Here is a 22,120-nt window from a genome sequence, read left to right as displayed (position 1 = left end):
GAGAGATGTGACAGAAAAGGAAGTCAGAGAAATTCAAAGCTTCAGACATACTTGACTCAATGTTGCTGGCTCCATGATGGAGAGGCCGATAAGACGAGGATGCAGGTGGCTTTAAGAGTCTGAGAGAAGCTCCCAACTGGCCATCAGCAAGGAATTTGGACCTCAGACCTGCAACTACATGAAACAATTTTTTTTTTCAACCGCAGAAATGAACCTGCAAATGGATTCTTCCCCCAGAGCCTCCAGGCCAACTGACACATGGATTTCCTCCTTATGAGCCTCAAAGCAGAGAAATCAACTGAACCACCAGGACTTCTGACCTACAGAACTATGAGATAACCAATTGTGTTTTTTAGAGCTGCTAAATTTGTGGCAATTTATTATGGCAGCAATAGAAAACTAATATAAGTAGGAAGCTGGGACCAGAGTCATAGACTTTAGTTCTGAACTGGTCAAAATTGTGAAGATGAAACCTCTGCATTGATTATGAATAGGATTAACCTGTTAGACTACAGGTCTGGGTCTGGGTACTGAGATGCATTTAGGTGAGTTCATAGCAGTCTAGTATGTTCAGTGGTTCCCAAAAAGTTGGCTGGCATTTTATACCTAGTTTATCTTTGCCTAGCTGCCTTTAATCCATAATAAGCTGTGCTTTTGCCCAGGTATTAAAGAAAAATATGAATAAACATGAACCTCCATTTCAGTGGAATTTTAATGTGTAGATTATAGATATGCTTATTGTGAATTTCTAAGTTAAATTTTAAAATAAAGAATTGGAGGTCAAAAATTAGGCAGAGAGAGATCAATGAAACTTGTCCATACAGAGATACTTGAATATTCAAGATGATTCACAAATATCCATAACTCATGTTGACCAAACACATGTTGTTCTTGACCAACCAGAGCTTTTATCTCTCTCTTTGGAGCCACATGTTTCTCAGGAGTTATATTTTCAGATTATAGTTTAAGATATAGGGGAATTTTGTAATTACTCATACTTTTATCCAGATAGATTGGAAACAGTAATAGAAATTAGTAGACAAGTAGTTCAGGTTGCGAAGATCCAATGTTAAATTATTGGAGAACAAAACTCCCAATGAGGAGAGTGGCAGACAATGAAATCAAACTGGTAGGTGGGGGCAGATCACAGAGGACCTTGTAGGCCAAGGTAAGGATTTTATTTTGTTCTGAGGGAAGTAATAAAGTTTTGGAGAGGTTCTAGCAGAGGCAAGATATTCTAACTGCTTTTCTGTTTTTCTTCTTGCCTTGAATGCTACATTCCTTGAAAAAAGTTAGTATTTACCATTTTTTCTTCTGTATTCTTTGCTCTTAAAGACATTGAAGTCAGACCTTAACAAGGAGGAGGTTGCCTCCAAATTACCAAATTCAACATCTCTTTTCAGTATTATGTTTCTAGATTCTTAGTGACCCTTAATACCTTTGATATTAGCTTCCATTCTGAAATTTTCTTCATCTGTTTATAATCTACTTCCAGTCATTCTGGCCCTATTAGCGCTGTGACCATGGACATACTGATTCATGTCACTGTTCTTCAGTTTCCTCATCTGTGAAATGGGGAAGTAATTGTAACAACTTCATAGGGTCATTTTGAGAGTAATAAGAGATAAGCACTCCATGCATATTAACGATTGTTACATCCCAAACCAAACTTCCAATCTTAAATCCTCTCCCAGAATTGCTCTTCCTCCATTAGTGGCATCACTACCTGCTATGGTTTGAATGTGTCTCCTCCAAAATTCAGTGTTTCCATTGTATTAGTATTAAGACATGGGACTTTTAAGAGCTGATGAGGCTATGTGGGCTTTTCCGTATTTAATGAGATTAAGACCCTTTCAAGAGAGGCTTCACTCAGCGTTTAGGCTGGCTTGATCTTTTGCTCTTCTGCTATGTGAGGATACAGTTCATCTTCTCTTGCCTTTCCATCCCTTCCTCCATGTGAGGAGGCAGCAAGAAGGCCCTCACCAGACACCAGGTGCTGACACCTTGATTTGGACTTGCCAGCCTCCAGAACTGAGATAAATAAATTTCTGTTCCTAATAAATTACCTAGTCTATGGTATTAGGTTGCAGCATTACAAATGGACTTAGACACTATCTAAACCAGAAACTTCAGAGCCACCCTTGATTTTGAAGTAATCTTGTAGATTTTACCTCTGAGATTTTCCCCTTTATTTATTTCTACTGCCATGGCCTCTTCCTTCTAAGCACATGTACACATACACACACAGCTTTCCTTATATTACACTCTGGCCGTACTGAACTACTATGAAACCTACTTAACTGCTCTGCACATTTTGTTTTGACTCTCAGTAGTCTTTAGTAAGCTCACTGCCTATTGTCTGTAATAATGATGAAATGACAGTAGGAATAAATGCAATGGTTTACCTTGTGCCTGCATACAGTATATTAAGTGCTTTCCATACATGATTATTGAGTACTCACAACAACCTTGTAAAGTAGGTATTATTTTTATTATTCCTACTTTACAGATAAGGCAACTGAAACTTAGAGGAATTATATAAAAGGTCACACTCAAATAAGTGATAGAGCTGGGATTTGAGCCCAGAGACACCTGATGTCAAAGCCCAGGCTTCGAAACACTGTGCTCTTATTGTGCCCTGAAATGACCTTATCTTGACAAATTCTCTTAAAATTGTTCTTACTTGTGTATCTTATGTGTGTGATAACTGTCCATTTTGCACATGACAAGTTAGTGTTCCTTAGCCTGGTATGAAAGACCCTTCAGTATCTTCTCTCAATTGATCCCTTTAAAATTTAGTTTATTTATGTCTTTATTTTTATTTAATTTTTAAATACTTGCAGTTTTATTGTACTTTATATTTCTAATTTATTTCTAATTTTCTCTAGATGTTTTTCCATCCTCTTCCTCAATACACACACACACACACACACACACACATACACGAACACCCACAGTATTTTCAGCTTGAAACAAATTCTTCCTGCATTTTTCCCATATTTGTACAGACCTCTTCAAATATAAATACATATGAATAGGGCTTTTGTTTGTCTGTAGCACTGGAAATATTACATGCATGTATCAGGGTTCTCCAGAAAAACAGAACCAATAGACTGTACATAGATATATAGAGAGAGAACATGATTTATTTTAAGAAATTGACTGGCATGACTATGGGGGCTGACAAATCCAAACTGTGCAGAGTAGGATGGCAGGCTGGAGGCCAAGGGAAAAGCTGAAGTCATGAATCTGAAGGCAGTCTGGAGGTAGAATTCCTTCTGTTTCTGGGGAATCTCAGCTTTTTTCCCTTAAGAACGTAAACTGATTGGATGAGGCCCACCCACATTATGAAGAATAATTTGCTTTATTAAAAATCTACTTATTTAAAAGTGAATCACATCTAAAAATACTTTCACAGCAACATTGAGACTGATGCTTGAACAAATATCTGGAAACCACAGGCTAGCAAAGTTGACCCGTAAAATTAACCACCACAGTGTATTTCTTTATAACTTGCTTTTTTCTCACCAGCAAGGTAGCATTGACATCCCTTCATATCAATAACTACAATATTCACCTTTCCATCAGCCGTACGTGAGAGAACTTTTTCCTTTGTCCTGGTAAGCACAGGGCATTAGAATTATTCGTAATTAATGCCGATCAAATGAATGAAATATGGCATCTCAGTATACATTTAATATTAATTTCCCAGACTATTTGTGGGAAGTAGAGCATCTTTTTATTTATTGATCATTTAGCCTCTCTTCTTTGAATTGTGTTTTGAGAATTAAATCATATTCCTTGCCCATTTTTCCATTTATTTCTATTGTTTTTTCTTATCAATTTATGTATTCTAGAATTTAATTCTCAATATTTCATGTGGTTTGCAAATTTTTTTTCCTGTTTGTCATTTGTCTTTTGACATTATTTGTGAAATCATTTAACATTCTAAATGTTTTCCTTAAACTTCCTTTTATAATCCAAACTGCCTTTTGTTTTTATAGCTTTAGAGGTTCTTAAGTTCTTTTGCTTAAAACTCTGTTTTGTTTTTTAATTTTTAACATTTAAATCTTAATTTAGCTAGAATTTATTTTTGTATTCTATATAGGATGAAGTCCAATTTCCTTCCCTTGAGATGGCTTGTCAATGGTGACAGTACAATTTTTTAAGGTTATTAAATTTTAATTAGATAAATTTCAACAATGGGAGAAGGGACTAAATAAGCCATCCTTTCTCCTATAAATTAAAATATCATTTTTGTCACATGTCAGTTTTTCATAGATACTCATGTCTTTGTTTGGATTCTCTATTGATTTGTTTGCTCCTGTGCTGGTCTGATTAAGGAAATTTTATAATAAAGTTTTATAACTGGCAAAGCAAATCAACAACCTCCTCGGCTTCAAACATACACACGCTGTATTCTTTTTTCTCATAATTTTATATTCTTGGAGATTCATTCTTCCATACAAACATCAAATTATTTTACACACTTCCAAAAATAAAATAAAGTAAGCTCTACTGTAGCAAAACAAAAACACAACTCTATAGGATTCTACTGGTGGCTGCATTGTATGATATGTGATGTTGGGGAGAGATATTGCTGTGCTTACGATGTTAAAACTTCTCATTTCAATGAAAGTTGCTTATCTGTTGAACTGGTACCATCATAGTCACTTCAGGTTGACCAAGTCTCAGGGAGAACTCCTCTGTTAGGTCTAGATGATTCTACTCTACTGATTCAAAAGCATTCTAATAAAAGTGGGTGAAAATTTAGTAAAATAAAATTTTATATTTTATCAAATTTCTCTGTTTTCTAAAGACATGATGTTTCCTGTTAGCACACCCACACTTTATTATATGAAAGAGCAAGAAATCCCCTCCCTTATGGCAGCCAAGGTGGTCAAGAGATGTGCTTAATCTTGCTGATTTCTGGAGGGTGACTACACCCTTTCCCAGGCTTATCTCCCCGTCCGGGAAAGGACCCATCCCACCATGCACCCTACCCCTGCTTGGGAGGAGAAGTGCCATCAGAGCTCCTCTGATGCCTCTCTCTCTTGCCCGCTTATTCACCTGCTACTCTCCCAGCTTGACAGCACTGTTTTCAGACCTTTGCATTCTGTAGACCCAGAAGCCCTCATGCCATGGCAGAGACAACACAAGTTGGCCTGACATTATAGAGCTCTTCTGTTTGGTGCGATCTCAGGACACATTTCTACATGGTTCTTCATTTCCTGATGGTTCGGCCATGTTTGTTTTTGTGTTGCTTTTTACCCCTTCTCAACCCATAAAGTAACTCCTGAACACATGGTTTTCTTTGCTGCCGGGAAAGCAGCCCAGATGTACGGTTGCTCAGTTAAGCCAGGCCTGGCATGAAGGATTCAAAGGCAGACTAGCAAATAGGCTGAGCAGAGCCGGGGCAAAGATTGTCCTGACCCAAGGGCACAGTGACACTCAATTCACTGCTTGCATTGTGCCTGGGGCTGTGAGAAAGACAGGCAAAGAGATTTGCCAGAATCTGTCCTTGTCTGTAGAGCTTTTTGTGTGGAGATGTTTTCTTTTCGTCCATCTGTTACCAAATCATGACTCTCCTGGCAGTCAGCCTGGGTCAAGATACAGTGGTTAGCTCCTTGTTTTTTCTGAAGGATGACATTTTCCAACATCTGCAGCCTGCATATCGAGCAAATAAATGGCTGTCAGTTCACTCAGGGAGAAGATTCTTCATTTGTCCTGTGACCCACCTCTAGGACACATGGCAGGGCCTGAGAGCCGTCTATCCTTCTTGTTAGCAGAGCCTCCTGGCTCTCAGGCCTGCTGTGTTCTCAGGATGTTTGCAAAATCCCTTTATTGGATATAGTAGCTAATAAAATGTTATCACTTGATATCACAAGTTGAGGCTATACTTTCCGTGCATATTTTTGAATATTTGGAAAAGTATCTTGTCTTTGGAAAAACTAGAATGTCTTTTATAAAAATAGGCCTGTTCTGATGTCAATTTTCTGCCTGAATAAAAGTGAATGAATAATAAACATTGCTGCAGGCAGTCTTGTCATTGGAATTAAAGATTCTCTGCTATAATAAATAATTTTGTAAAAACACAAATTTTGTCTAAGCAATGCTAAGCACGATTTTTTTTTAAATAAATATGTTTTCGGTCCAGGGTACACACAGTTGTGGTGCAACATGTGATCATGAAATGTAGTTTTTTTGCATAAGTAGCATATATTTTGAAGTAACAGTGTTGCTATCTACCTGTTAAAAAGTGGTCTAGCAGCTGTGTGGAAGATAGATGACTCTTCCCAGTGGGAAGATGGTGTACGTCTTGGAGGAAGAGCGAGCCACATCCAGCACTACTAGATTGTTATTCACTTGAATAACATATTAGGTCTCTGCTGAAATAAATGTGATGTGTTCTGTAAAAGGAACACTGGATTCAAGTCAACAGACTCGTTTCAAGAGGGTGGCAATGCTGCTGCTTGCTAGCCGTGTGACCTCGTATAATTTATTTATGCTGTCTGAGCATCTCTTTTATTGACTACAAGTGGAAAGGATCAGACCAGATGGGACTTCTAAACCGCATCATTTATACATGGGCATGTCTCAATCGGTCGTGAGATAGGTAATTTATTGCTACTAGAAATAAAGTCCTGACGTTTGCAAACAACTTATGGTTGTAACGCAGATAAGTTTAGCCCCATGATGTCACTCTCACCATCTCACCTTCTGAAGTGGTTTCTTGAGCGGGAGAGAAGAAAGAGTGTGCGTTATGGTTGCCACACGGGTAAGACAAGTACCATGGCTGCCAAGAATTCCACATGATCGATTTCGTTATTTGTGAGCCTATCAAATGCTTTCATGGACACTATTCCCAGTAAGTTCCTGGGTATTTGTCTTTCTTCTAAACAAATATTTTTAGTCAATATTTAGTCAATATCTTGTTGACATCTGAGTGCACCCTGAGAAAGGAATTCTCCCTTAAATACTGCCAGCATATGTAAACTGTAATAAATAATTTTGTAAAAACACAAATTTTGTTGTAGCAATGCTAAGCCCAGTTTTTCATAAATGTGTTTTTGGTTCAGGGTACATACATTCACAGGGTAATACATGAACATGAAATGTAGCTTTTTGCATAAGTAGCGTATATTTTAAAGTAACAGTGTAGCTATCTATCCGTTAAAGAGTAGGTAAAATCCAGCTGGGCTGGATTGTCCCTAGCATTCCTTCTGATTAACCACTCTCTATGCAGTAACATGTGAGGATTCTCACACATCCAGAGTGAAGCCACTGAGGGAATAGATGCTGACTACATCCAGAGGTAGAAATGTATCTGGAAGCAGACACATCTCTGCTTTTCCTGCGCACTGCTTGGCCATAAAGACTGTGATTTCCTGGGATTTGAAGTACTTTGAGTTTCAAATTCCATATTTTCATATTCTAGATCTTCTTAGCGTCTGGGCATCTTAACAAAGGCCATATTGAGTCAAGCCATAATCAGTCCCCACCCTCTACTTTTACCAAACAAACACACTTCAAGAAGCACCGGGAAATTGATAAGGCAGCAATAAGGAATGGTGACATCAGCCAGGGTCGTGGGGACTTAGCGCATCTCTGGCCAGGGCTCACTTAGCTTATTTACTGTTTATTCTGTGCTAGGCAGGGAGGTAAGTTTTATATACATTAAATCATCTAATTCTCATAACAATGCGGTGAGGTAGGTAATATTAATATCTGCATTTCATAAATGGCAATCCTGAATCACAGATAAATCAAGGAACTTTCCCAACTGGTAGCAATAGGCGGAGATTCATCCTTAGGGGGTCTGGCTACAAAATCAAGGCTCTCCACCAGTCTTCCCTGTCATGTCATCAGCACCCTAGGTCAATTGAGTTTATGCCTGTTACCTTTATATGACTATCCTCTGAAGTAGTTCCTATTATCTCTATGGTATATTTCAGGAAGCCAAGGATAAGTGAAATTAAATATGTGAAATATGTGACTAAGGTCACATGGCTACAAATATTAATAGGCAGTGAAAGAGCTGGAATTTGAAACTAGGTTGTTTTTGTTGTTTTTTTTTTTCTTTTTCTTTTTCTTTTCTTTTTTTTCCACAAAGCTGTGTACTTTCCTCTGTCCTTTCTCATATTGTTTTCTGTATCTTAGAGGAAACTCATGGGAATGAATGTGAAACACTCCCAGCATTGTTTTTCTGGAAAGATTATTTGTCTTAACTGGTTGGAGTTTTCATCTATAGTGCGGCATCCTTTTCTAGTCACTTGATTACTGTCATTGTAGTTTTGCCAAGCTCTAGGCTTTGAATATTTGCTGAAGAGTCATTTGCTGTACAGCTTGGGATTTACATTGCAAATAAAAGAGATGGAGAGCCTCTAGTTTCCTCTACCCCATTTTTAGGTACTGACCACCAACCGGTAGTCTGCAGACAAACCGCATGTGCAGTTTGGGGTCTTGCTTTTCTAAGGCAGCTCCATTAAACTGCGGCATCCTTCCTGGCCCCCACATATGACCCACCACAAGAGGGAAGTGCGGTCCTCATTCTTGATTTTTGTTCATGTTCTTTGATGGAACTGGGATCTTGCTCTTCATCTTTGACCACTACAGAGCCATCAGCACAGTCCAGCTCCCCTCCTCTGAATGCCGACTCTGTCACTTCTCCTAAATCATTGGCTAGGATTGACCCAAACATCTCCCCCTTCTACCCCTGTCACCCCCAAAATTGATCAATTACAATCCACCATGACTTTCTAAGTATGGGGGTTTGAACAAAACATTGATTCCCACTCCTTCAGTACTGACGTCTTTTCAAGAATCTAACCCTAACCTCAGATTGTTACAGATTCAAGAACTGCTATGAAAACTCAGTGGCAATCAAAAACCATTTGTTCATAGCCTCAAGAGTAATAGTAACAGCATTACCAATGTGTTATTTCAGATTTCCCATTAAAAACAACATGTATTGAGGGTCACCCACATGCCAGGACCAGGGATTGATGATAATGAGTCCTGAATCATGTATCCAAGCACTTGCAAATTCCTTTCTGCCAGCAGAGGCCCATTCTTCTGCACTTTTATTAAGCTTTTCTGAGATCAAGTGACCTCTGTGTTTATGAATCTTTGTATGATGCATTTGTCCATTTGGGGAAAAAACACTCAGCTCCCCACATTTGATTCAGAAGAGGTATTGCAAATATTTATGGTCAGAAATTGTTAGAGCAGCAGAGTGAGACAAGGGGGTCTGGGAAAGGTAAGATAAGTATAGAAAAGTGAACATCATCACCTTGGCAAAGGCAAAGGTGTCATGGGAAGAGATGAAAGGAAGAAAGCTCTTGTAGAATGAACCTGGGTAGGACCAATAGATTTTAAAAGACTTAAGAGAATAGAATGTGAAAGAAGTTTAACCATTACTGCTGAGTGTCATTCTCAACTTTTAGGAGAACAAGTTCACTCACAGCTTCTAGAAAGCAAAAACAAAACAAAACAAAACACAACCGAGGGGCTAACCATGCTGTGTTTGCATCTTGGGGACCCCTGCCTCTGCCTGCTGCAAGACTGCATCACACAAGCCTTGCCAAGACTGCAGACAGCTTCATTAACCACCACAAATGTATCTCCACTAGCTGGCGTTCACATTAAGGAAAACAATTAGCAAGTTACTTAATTGTGTTTTTTTCCTTCTGCGTCTTTATTTGCAAAGCTGCTTTGCCTTGATCGGTAACCTAAGCACTTGTATGAGCTCTCCGAGCTTATTTCTAGGGTTTGGAATGCAAGGTTTGTGAAAATATAACATTTTGGAAAAGCAAGCTAATTAAAGTGAGGGTTTGATTTCTAACGAGAGTAACTCAGTGAACAGTTTCTATACATTTATATACACTTAATTTTTAGAATAGGAATGGAAATAGTTTCAATTGTTTTTCCCAGAGTTTTTCCTTTATTGACATTCAGTATTCACCATGGGAAGCATGTAACACTGGCAGCTCACCCATTTAGAGGTCAGGTTTCCCGTATTTTCTGAATGAAACAAGCCCAGAATAAGCAAACAGCCTGAAATGAAAGAAATGACAAAAGTCTGTTAAAAGGCCCATGCATTTCATTCAATTAGAAATATAGAATCTCTCACTGGCCAGAAGTTATGTAAAAAGCACGAACCAAGTTAGAAGCAGGATATTCCGATACCAGAAATAGCAATCAAATCAACACAGTGTAAGGATAATAATCTGGGAATCATTAAACCTAGGGATAAATAACCTTCCGTACCTTAATATTTTTTCAGAGCATCATAACTCTTAAATAAGCACATTGCTATTCATTCTCTTAATCCCATGTTCTCAAGAACAAAATCAAATTATGTTTGGTATATCCTTTAAAAAGGATATTATCATTAATATTCTTTACCGATAATTTAATTAGAATATTTTTCTGAAAGATGACTCTTAAAGAAATGTGATTTATCTTAAGAATGAATTTATGTGGACTACCTCTTCCATGAAGATGCTAGATGAAGCATTACTGTGTGCCATTGAACATACTGCATCCTGCCTTACTCATAAGTTAGGTAGTTTACTTACAATTTTAAGATGGATAAATAAGTTATCATTAGGTGAATGGATGTAAGCAGTGTTTGAGTTTACCAGGGCCAAGACAAGACATCATCAGCTCTTCTGTTACTGATTTCATCCTCCACAATTTTGGTTGAAGGAAAAACAAGGAGAGGCCCACTGCTGTTGTCTTTCTGACCCTACAAATTGTCTCTCTCTCTCCGCCCCCCACCCCCAGAAATGAAGAAAGTACTCTTCACTTTAAGTAAGTGCAGAGTACAAAATTTCAATGTTTCACCGTTGTAAGTCTGGAAAATATCAGTACACATGTAGCACGACAGCAAGGCATTGAGATTTATGGACCAGCAAAGCCCAATTCAGATGGATTCTGCCTTGTGGCATCAGTGAAATGAAGTGGCATGTGTCGTGAACTGAGCATTTAGTCTATGCCAAGCACATGATAAGAATGTATCTAACGTATCCTTTGCTTACATAGGAAGCAAATGTATCTAATGTTTCCTTTGCTTACATAGAAAGAATATATGCAATATTTTATGATATCATTTCTATAGTTCACCCAAACCTGGATTCTGTTTGATATTAGCCAAGTCACGTTTTGTTTTTATCCTGACTTTCACCCCTCATGGTTAGCTATCACACCTCCAGCCCACAGCTCCTACTAATCTGCTGTGAGTCACCACGGATTTGTCTAATAATCCCTCCGTGAATGGTGGTATGGTGTTCACCTCTTGAACACCATATGTTTTATATTTTCTGAGCAAAGCTGTCACTTTATTTCATTTCTTTTCTAAATTATTTTCCTCTCTTTCAGATGTCATGGGATAACTCTTTACTATGTAGTTTGTTCACAAGGTCAAGTGACCAGAATGCTGGCTCTGCCACTAGCTAGTGCTGAGACCTTATTGACTTAACATCTCTAGGCGTCAGTTTCTCACTGCTATAGCAAATTATAGCCCCTAAACTCTCAAATTTAACTTCTACCTATAATATGATTATAGCATTGTTCTAGATTAAGGAGATTTTGTAATTCACTTCACACCCTTCATGATTCCATAATCTTTGCTCACATGTCCTTAATCTAGAACAATGCTATAATCATATATATATAATCATCTGGAGATCTTTTCTGAACCACCTGATGCTGGGACCCTACCCCAGACCAGTTAATCTAGGAGTGAAGTCCAAATATCATATTTTTGAAAATTCTCCAGTTGATTCTAATGTTCAGCCAGAATTAAGAACAACTAATCTTCACTAAAGCATCCTGATTTTATCTTTGGCATCTCTACCAGTCACTATTACAAACAATCAGACAGAAAGGGTATTTGTCTGTTCTGTGTTGCTATAAAGGAATACCTGAGGCTGAGTAGTTTATAAGGAAAAGAGGTTTATTTTGGTCACAGTTTATCAGGCTGTGCAACCATGATGCCAGTATCTGCTCAGCTTCTGGTGAGGTCACAGGAAACTTCCAATCATGATGGAAGGCAAAGGAGGAACTGCCATATCACATGGCAAGAGCAGTAGCAAGAGAAAGATGAAAAATGTGCCACACTTTTTTTAAAGAAGCAGATCTCATGTGAACTCAGAGCAAGAACTCACTCATTACTGCAAGGAGGGCACCAAGCCATTTATGGGAATGAGCTTCCATGACCCAAATACCTCCCACCAGGCTCAAGTTTCAACACTAGAGATCACATTTTAACATGAGATTTGGAGGGGAAAAATATTTAAACCATATCAGAAGGAAAGAGGAAGCTGTTCTAAGATCCCTCTTTATAGAAACAGGGGAGCAAGGGACCAGGAGTCTGATAGGAGGCAGGTAACTAATAACAGAAAAGATAATGCATTGGGAAAATATAATTTTATAGGTACAGAATATAACCCTTGACAAGCTTGGCTGGTTGGGTTCCAGGATACCCAAGAAAAGAGTGGTTGGCTTCTATTTTAACCACTATTTCAACTTGTTCTCAAAAGTTTTCCCCATGAAAATGCACCTCCAGTTTTATATGATACAGTAGTGGATATAAAGCATGCTTTATGAGGCTTTATAAGGATCTAGAACTAGAAATACCATTTGACCCAGCAGTCCCATTACTGGGCATATACCAAAATGATTATAAATCATTCTACTATAAAGACACATGCACACGTACGTTTATTGTGGCACTATTCACAATAGCAAAGACTTGGAACTAACCCAAATGTCAATCAGTGATAGACTGGATTAAAAAAATGTGGCATATATACACCATGGAATACTATGTAGCCATAAAAAAGATGAGCTCATGTCCTCTTCAGGGACATGGATGAAGCTGGAAACCATCATTCTAAGCAAACTATCACAAGGACAGAAAACCAAACACTGCATGTCCTCACTCATAGGTAGGAGTTGAGCAGTGAGAACACATGGACACAGGGAGGGGAACATCACACACTAGGGCCTGTCAGGGAGTGCGGGACTGCGTGAGGGATAGCATTAGGAGAAATACTAATGTAAATGATGAGTTGATGGGTGCAGCAAACCAACATGGCATATGTATAACTATGTAACAAACTTGCACGTTGTGCACATGTACTCCAGAACTTAAAATATAATTTAAAAGAAAATTTGGGACATATACACCATGGAATACCATGCAACCATAAAAAGAGCAAAATCAAGTTCTTTGCAGCAACATGAATGCAGCTGGAGGCCATTATTCTGAGTGAATTAACACAGAAACAGAAATCCAAATGCTGCAAGTTCTCACCTGTAAGTGGGAGCTCCACATTGGGTACTCATGGACATAAAGAGTACTGTTCCCAGTAGACTCTGTAGACTTCATAAGGAGGGTGGAAGGGATGGGAAAAGGGCTGAAAATCTTTCTGCTGGGTACTCGGTTCACTCTCTGGGTGATGGGATCATTTATACGCCACACCTCAGCATCAAGTAATATACCCACGTAACAAAGCAGCACATGTACCCACTGAATTGAAAATAAAAATTGGAAAACAAAAAATAAAAAAAAGAAAATGCACCTCCAGTTTTACATGGTACAGTAGTGGATATAAAGCATGATTTATGATTATGCTTCAGGGTCAATTTTGCTGGGATGGCGCTCTTCCACAAACATGGGGCATACACACATCTGTTACAATTCTAGCCCAGTGTCCCACGTTGCTTGCCTTTCTTTCTCATAAATTCTTCTTCCTTGAAAAGCCATCTTGCAGCAGTTGAATTGGAATCTATAATTCACTGCTTTTTTTTTTTTTCTTGACCATGAAAGTTTTACATTTCTTCCAGTAGAAAAGAAATGGTTAGATTTAAAGCCATATATGCTTAGGGCTGAGACTGTCAAGAAATTGTACAACTATATTTGATGGCAACAATAAGGGGTGAGTTATGAAAGTTAGGTTTAGGGTGAAAGGCATCATAGTGTAGCAGAGAGGACATTGACTTATGTGTCCCTCAAACTGGAAGTTAGACTTACTCTGCCATGAAGTGGCTTGATGCCGCCAACTTCTTTTTAACTTTTAAAAGTTCTCCATTCTAAAAACTGTGGTATTAGTGTGACAGGATCATCTCTAGGGTCCCTTTCAGCACATAGGTTCTGTAGTTTCAAACTCATGTGTCACCAGCTGCGTTTTCTTTGGCTAACGAATGGATTGCTTGTCCAGTTGTTCTTTTTAAGTGATACTGAGGTTTCTAAGACTTTAATGAGATGTACTCACCTGTCAGGCCAAGAGCCCATTGGCTGTCTTCTCACAGGCATTAGACCGAAGGACCTTAGAAGCACAGCAATGGAATAAAATCCTGTTTGTCCATTTTATTTCATACAGGGTTTCATATTTGCAGGAATAATTTGATTTTTTATTTGTCCTAATATGTTAAAGTCCATTTATTATTTTTAACCTTTCTAGGACTGTTTCCTTGGGCCCTCAGTCTAATGCTGTCCACCACCCATGAGCAAAACTCTTTCTACGGCAAGAAACATCGAATATCTGTAGTGGGTGAGTGAGACAACTTTACAATCAGCATGTTTGTATTAACAGTATTTCTGCCTTTGTTAATGTATTTTTGCCTTAAGTAATTCCAGTTTCCCTAGGAGAATATTTATAGGTTTCCATGGGTCATGTAAATTTTGCCTGTCAGATATGCACAGTCTTTAAAAATCAGGAAGCCAGTTCTTTTTGATAGCTTCTGAATAAATGTTCACTCTCAAAAGCTTTAACATTAGCTACCAATTGACACTTGAATATAAAATAGGCTTTTAAAATCTCTCTTCTTAGTTGGCTAGCATCTGTTTTGTCATATACCAAATAAACACAGGTACATAAAAGATTCATATTGTGATGCCAATGTTCGTGACGGAGGGTTTCGTGGACACAGCAAAAATGTTAATTTGCACCACATCCAGGCATTGGTTTTCCATTCTTTCTTGTCAAGCTCCCACAGAGGAACCACAGAAGCAGGATTGCCCGGGGCGCACAGTTCAGCTGAACCGACAGCCAGTACGTAGAAGTTACCAGGTAACACAGATGCATATTGTCACAATAAAGAGGCACAAATGCCCTCTGCTTTTTTTTCCTGGCAGGGAGGCTTTAAAACAAGAAGACCGACTTATGAGACAGTTTGGCTCTGAGCAGTGCGAGACATTGAGTCAGATCATGGCAAGAAAAAATCCAGACATGGTTTATATTGAAATAACATGCTTCTCACATAGAGCACATTCTTTGGGGAGGCATACTTATGCACCAGAATGGATTTTTTAAAAAATTTGTGCTGTCAAGCCAGCGGACAGTATCAAAAAGTGGCATTCTGACAGCAATTTGGGTCAGCTGTTCTGTCTTGCTTAAAATGATCATATTATTTCCTCTTGATGCATTTAAATGATTTGTTTCCAGAAGGATTTATTTGCTAGGATATAGAAGATTCAACCATTCATTCAGTAAATATTTACTGAACATCTACTCTGCTCACATTTGAGGTTCTATTTTAGATGGGAAGCCCTCTTGAGCCTGTATTTTAAGAGAGAAGCAGAATAAATACAGAAATAAGAGAAAGATGTAGTATGTCAGATTGTGATAAATGCATTGGAATAAAATAAAGCCAGGCATGAGGATAAGGCATGCAGTGATGAGAGGGTGCTATTTTAAATAGCGTAGTCAGAGAAAGCCTCGCTGAGTGGATAATATATGGGTGATGAATTGAAGAAGTAAGGAGCAGGAGGTGCATCTGTCTAGAGAAAAGTGGTGGGGTTTGGAGTAGGATGGCCTTAGCAGAGGTGTTGAGCAGTGACAGGTTCTCAAACTATTTTTGAGGTAGAAATGACAGAATTGTCTTCCAGACTAGATTTGGGGTATGAGAGAAAAATGATCAGGTTGACTTCAACGTTTTTGGCTCGAGCAACTGAAGGGTGGAGTTGTCATTTATTGGCATGGAGGAGACTGCAAAAATAAGTTTAGAACATGTAGAATTGGGATATGTGTTTTAGGATTGTGAAGTTTGAAGTATTTATTAGACACCCACATGTAGAAATCAAGTGGGCAGTTGGATATGCAAGTCTGGGCAAGATCTGTGGTGAAGACATACATTTGAGGCTATCAGTTCTTAGATGGTGTTCAAAGCTACAAGGCTGGATGAGATCATTTAAGGTAGTGATTCTCAACTGAGACCCACCTTCACCCATATAAATTCTTCTGTAATTGGTCTGTGATGGATCTCAGACTTTGGCATTTTTAAAACTTCCCAGATGATTCTTATCTCTGTTTTAACCTGTAACGTAGGTTAAGCACCTCTGACTTAGAGATTGAGTGTTGCTAGAGATGAGAAATACTCTTAAGACAGAGTTTAAGGCATCCTAGCATTTGAAGGTTAAGGATATAAGGAAGAATCAGAAAAGAGAATGAGCTACTGTGAGACAGGAGGAGAATAAGCAGAGTGAGGGATTCTGAAAGCCAAGTGTAGCATATTAAAGAAGAAGGGGTGATTAAATTTATCAAACGTTGCAGACACGTCAAACCAATGAAGACTGAGAATTGACCATTGGATTTACAAGTTGGGCCTTTGGTGGCTTTGACAAAAGCTGTATCAGTAGTCCAACGGGGTGATGACTTGGCTGGAGTGGATTCAAGAGAGAATGGGAGAAGACAGAATGGAACTAGTCCTTCTAAAACCATTCTTTCTATGAATTTCTGTATAAAAGAGAGTAGAGGATCAGGGAGTTAGCTGAAATAGGAGGTGGGGGAAGGAAAGTTTTATTTTTTTCAGATGGAAAAAATAGTTTCATATTCGTATGCTCTTGGATATGATCCAATAATAGAGGAAAATCATAATATAGGAGAAGGAAGGAAGAATTGATGGAACAGTCCCCTTAGGCGAGGAAGAAAGGGATGTGTGTGCAGTGGATGCTTTAATTTGGGTGACAGCATGGCCAGTTGCTCCACATAACAGGAAGGAAGGTTTGAGTACATGGGCCATTTCCAGGTAGGCAAATGCTTCTGGTGGTGGGTGCTGGAGGACATTCTCTTCAGACTGCTTCTGTTTTCTCAGGGAAATAAGAAGCAGGGACTTTAGTTGAGAGATGGCATGGGAAGGAGAGGTTAGAGGCCTGAGAAGTGAGCAGAGTATGACATACACATAAGGAAAAATGCATGAGTTTATTGCAGCACTATTCACAATAGCCAAGATTTGGAAGCAACCTATGTGTCCATCAACAGGCAAATGGATAAAGAAAATGTGGTACATATACACAGTGAAGTATAATTTAGTCATAAAAAGAATGAGATGCTGTCATTGGCAACAACGTGGATGGAACTGGAGGTCTTTGTGTTAAGTGAAATGAGCCAGGCACAGAAAGACAAACATCACCTGTTCTCACTTATCTGTGGGAGCTAAAAATTAAAACAATTGAACCCATGGAGATAGAGTAGAAGGATGGTTACCAGAGGCTGGGAAGGTTAGTTAGGAGAGGAAGGGAAGGGGGGGCGTGGCTAATGGGTACAAAAATATATTTAGAAAGAATGAGTAAGACCTAGTATTTGCTAGCATAACAGGGTGACTATAGTAAAAAATAATTTAATTGTTCATTGAAAAATAACTAAAAGAGTATAACTGGATTGTTGGAAATGCAAAGGATAAATGCTCAAGGGGATGGCACTCTATTTACCCTGATGTGATTATTATGCATGGCATGCTTGTATCAAAATAGCTCTTGTAATCCATAAATATATGCTCTTACCATGCACCAACGAAATTAAAAATTAAAACAAGAAAACAACCACCACCACAACAAAAATGAATGAGTAAATGGATGGGGAAACAGAATTGATGGACAGTTCAAGGTCACAGGCTTAGTTTGAGACCAGCAGCCGTATGTGTGCTTTTCGGCCACATTCGGCTGCTTGCCTGGTGCAGAGAACTCGGAGAGTCGGACTTAACCATGGTGGAGTTCTCAACAGGTGAATACAATGTAGGAAAAGCGAGTCGCAGAGTTGAGGCTATATGCAATGGTGTGATTATAATGATGAACCCTGTGATGTATACTAGCCTGGGGGAAAGTGAGGATATCAGAGGAGTGGAACACTGGAGGTCTGGACTGGATCAAAAAAAAAATTGCTGAAGCCACGGTTCTAGTAGTTCGCTATGGTGTGAAAAAAGTGTCCGTTTTGATGAAAGGTAAACACATTTGTTACTGAAGCCACTTTTACTTTGAATCTGCTTAATTAGGTTTTTAACCATTGAAATTAGTTAAGTTATGCACAAAGAGCCATAGCTTTGAACATTAATATGCATTCTTTCACTTACAATTATGAAATGAATATATTAATGGATAATCTAAAAACAATTAGTGGTTGCTAGAGTACATCTCAGTCGTCTGTCTCTTGTAAATTAATAAATTATCAATGACAGAATTAAGCAATCCTGAGCACTTTTTAAATATTTATGCTTCTTTGCAACCTCAGTAGTTTGGGGAAATGATGACAAGCAGCAAAATGTATGTCTCCACCTATTTTGTAAATCACTTTAGTTTTGCTAAATTGCTGAAAAGGGATTCGCTGTAATCAACAAACACTTTTCAAAAACCTAACTGATAAAATTGCATTATATAAGACTAATGCCAGAGCTATGAAATGCTTGACTTTGATAAGATTTTGTCCGTTACATTCAGAATTGCTATAGGTGAGTGGGGGATTATCTACTTTGTAACCTAATCAAATGGTTTGACCCTTTGAATGAAGAGGGCAGCTTGGATGTGTTGCTCCATGCCTACCTCCTGATTGGATGAGGAGTAGCAACTTCCTGTAGCAGTAGAACCTGGTATGGTAGGTCCAAGTGCAGCTGCCCCGTCCCCCATACACCCTTAAGACCAGGTCACTTCCCATCAACTCCATCTTGCCTGGTCCTGGCTTATGTTCTGATATCTGATGCCAGAGTCCACCTAGCCATCAAAATCACATCACAGGTGTGAGGACATCATGAACTTGTGCTGCTTACCTCTTTCATTATGGTAAAAATATGGTTCACAATTCTGCAAAATAGAGTGTCTCTTTCTTGTCTTAAAGGAGTCATAGCTATTGACATCATCAAAGTTAAAGTTTTGAATACATTCAAAAAACCATAAAAACACATACAAACCTATCACAATTTTGAGGTTTTATTTCTATAAAATAATCTATACCAAATAACTATCACATTCATATTCTCATATATACCTCACTGCACAGATGTGGGTGGCAATGTCACAAACCTGAGTCAGTGTACAGCAGACATTGCCCTTGTGTGAAGACACCCTCAGTATCGAAGTGTGGCAGTTTAGATGATCAATGTTAATCAATAGTTGCATGAAAACAAGACATCACCACGTAGAAGGGAGTGCATAGATGCTTTCTAAAGCAGATCCCATCAACAAGAGAGGGGAAAGAGTCGAAGGGGAACTAGACAGAGAGGCTGATATGTGTACAGAATGGTGGTTGGGAAACGCGGTTTTACACTCCCTCATGTTTGAATTACGTTTGTTTTATTTTGTTTGAAGTAGCACCTGGGAATAATCTGTATCCATTGTATTGATTTATTTGTATCTATTGATTGATGGATTGATTTGCAATTAGGAAGCAAATCACCACAATGCTTAAAAAGAAAGAAAACCTGAACTTCAATCTATGTTCATCACTCAAGGTAGCGAATGGTCCATCTTCTGGGAGTTACTCTCAGCAATGTTTCTCATGCTAAATATTAAGTACAGGAATGTCTCCTGCTTTAGCTAGGGTTCGAGTGTGTTTATAAACCCTGCTTTTTGTGAGGTGTCATGGAGATTGAAAATATTTATGTGATTCCTCATGAAAATGGGTTAAAAATGGAAACTGTGGCTAATGCTACAATTAAATTAATTAGAAAATAGTTCATAAAAACTTGGGGACAGATGAGGGGACCGAGCAACTATTCATTGTGGTGGGAGAGTTTACATCTTTAGGATGGATTTCACTAGAGGGATAAGTTATATCTCTCTTAAGTGATAGCTATTTTAGCTTCATGCACCATTTGTTAAAAACAATACAAAGGATCAAAGGTAGGGATAGATATATTCCTTAAGTTGTTATGGTCATTTCAAGAGTCAGCCAAATGCTTTACTATGCTTTACTGAAATTGCATCTTTGAACCAAGTGAAATTGTGATAATACACTGGCCTGAAACTTAAGAATTGTGTTCTAGATCTAATGTCCTAACTCACTCTTTACCTAGGGAAAATAACATAAAGGAAAGGCATGAGACTAGATAATCTCTCAGATTCTAGCTTTCAACATTTAAATGTGTAGAATAAAAGGTGGGATGCAAGTGAGCTATTTTTTCCTCTTGCTTTAAAAAAAGAAATGTAAAAAAATCTTCACACCTCAGAGTTGGTTGCTGTGGACAAAAGAAAATGTCAGTACACGTTTTTTAAAAGCAGACTACTTTTTAAAGCAGCTTTAGGTTCACAGCAAAACTGAGTAGAAGGTACAGAGCCTTCACATATACCCCTGTCCTGACACCTGCATAGCCTCTCCCATTAGCAACGTTCTCCACCAAAGCGATACCTTGATTAAAATCAACGAACCTACATTGACACATCATTCTCACCCAGAGTTTATCTTAGGCTTCAACCTCGGTTGTTGTACATTCTGTTGATTGGAATAAATGTATAACGACATGTAGCCACTATTATAGCATCATACAGAATAGCCTCACGGCTGTAAAAATCCTTTTTGCTTCATCTATTCCTCCATCTCTCCCCACTAACTCCTGACAACAACTGATCTTTTTACTGTCTCCATAGTTCTGCCTTTCCCAGAATGTCATATAGTTGGAGTCGTACTGTATAACTCTGGTTGCCTTCTTTCACTTAGCGATGCACATTTAAGTTTCCTCCGTGTATTTTCATGATGTGCTAACTTACTTATTTTGAGTACCAGGTAATATCCTATTGTCTGGATGTACCATAGTTGATCCGTTCGCCTACTGAAAGACATCTTGGTTGTTTCCGAGTTTTGGCATTTATAAAGAAAGCTATTATACCCATCTGTGTACAGGTTTTTGTGTGGCCATTAAGTTTTCAACTCCTTTGGGTAAATGCCAAGGAATGTAATTGCGGGATTGTATAGCAAGGGTATGTTTAGTTCGGTAAGAAACCACCCAACTCTCTTCCAAAGTGGCTGATCCATTTTGCATTCCCCCCAGCAATGAATGAGAGTTCCTATGACTCCACATCCCCACCAGCATTTGTTGTTGTTGTTGATTTGGATTTTGGCCATACTAATAGGAATATGGTGACATCCCATTGTTGTTTTAATTTGCATTTCCCTGATGACAAATGATGTGGGTGGCAACTTTTCTTACCCATTCTTGATTACTCTAAAGCTTGAAAATATGTTGCGGATGTCCAGAGAAATCTAACCACTGAAAATGCCATCAACAGGCAAGGGAAGTATACTGTCAGTCTAACGACTGCTGACATGTCCCTTCTCAGAGCAGCAATCAGGCAAGTCAGAGCCTTATTTCATGTCATCTTCATCTCTTAAGCTAATTTAGCCTGTAATGCACTATGGGTTCAATATTCTCAGGAGTGAAATTATTTTCCAAGGTAGGGAGGCCTCTCTCTCGGCCAGACCATTATCCAGGGAAGAATGAAATTCAGGCACTATAATACGTAATCTCTTGCTTTTCCAGTTGCCTCTCTAATTATCCTACCATGAGCACTGACACGTGGTCAAATTAGAGGAATTATTCCTGCAGATTTGCCCTTCACTGCAGGCTTCAGGTTTGTCTCCAGCAACTTGCTTACTAGTTTCCTTTTCTTGGGAACAGTAGAGGGTCACATACCTGCTAATTCCCGGTTGCCAATAATCAGTGGTCTCTACAGTTACTCATTAACTCCAGCACACCATTCTCAACTCACTAGAAGTTTAACTTAAATATAATTGTTTGGGGTGGATCTGCCACCTTTCCTCTTCTCCCATTTCTCCAGTCTTGCCACACTCTTCTCTCACGATGGTTTAAATTGCTATTTTGGGAGGGAACTATTTCTGGTTCCAGA

The 22,120-nt window shown here is 38.6% G+C and overlaps 1 protein-coding gene across 4 annotated transcripts in view; it reads left to right on the top strand.

The window, feature by feature from the left end:
* LOC105480028 (KIAA1217 ortholog) overlaps window positions 1-22,120 on the top strand; it is a 910,528-nt gene that overhangs the window by 224,427 nt on the left and 663,981 nt on the right. For all 4 annotated transcript variants that reach the window (XM_071070358.1, XM_071070357.1, XM_071070374.1 and 1 more), the window contains one exon: window positions 14,472-14,561. In XM_071070358.1, the coding sequence (XP_070926459.1) occupies window positions 14,498-14,561 (64 nt within the window). In that variant the 5' untranslated portion in view covers window positions 14,472-14,497. Of the gene's footprint in view, window positions 1-14,471; window positions 14,562-22,120 lie in introns of those variants that run through there.

The sequence above is a fragment of the Macaca nemestrina genome, chromosome 9, assembly GCF_043159975.1.
Source record: "Macaca nemestrina isolate mMacNem1 chromosome 9, mMacNem.hap1, whole genome shotgun sequence".
NCBI lineage: Eukaryota > Metazoa > Chordata > Mammalia > Primates > Cercopithecidae > Macaca > Macaca nemestrina.
Note: the sequence above shows the minus strand (reverse complement) of the source record. Positions and strands in the feature narration are given on the sequence as shown.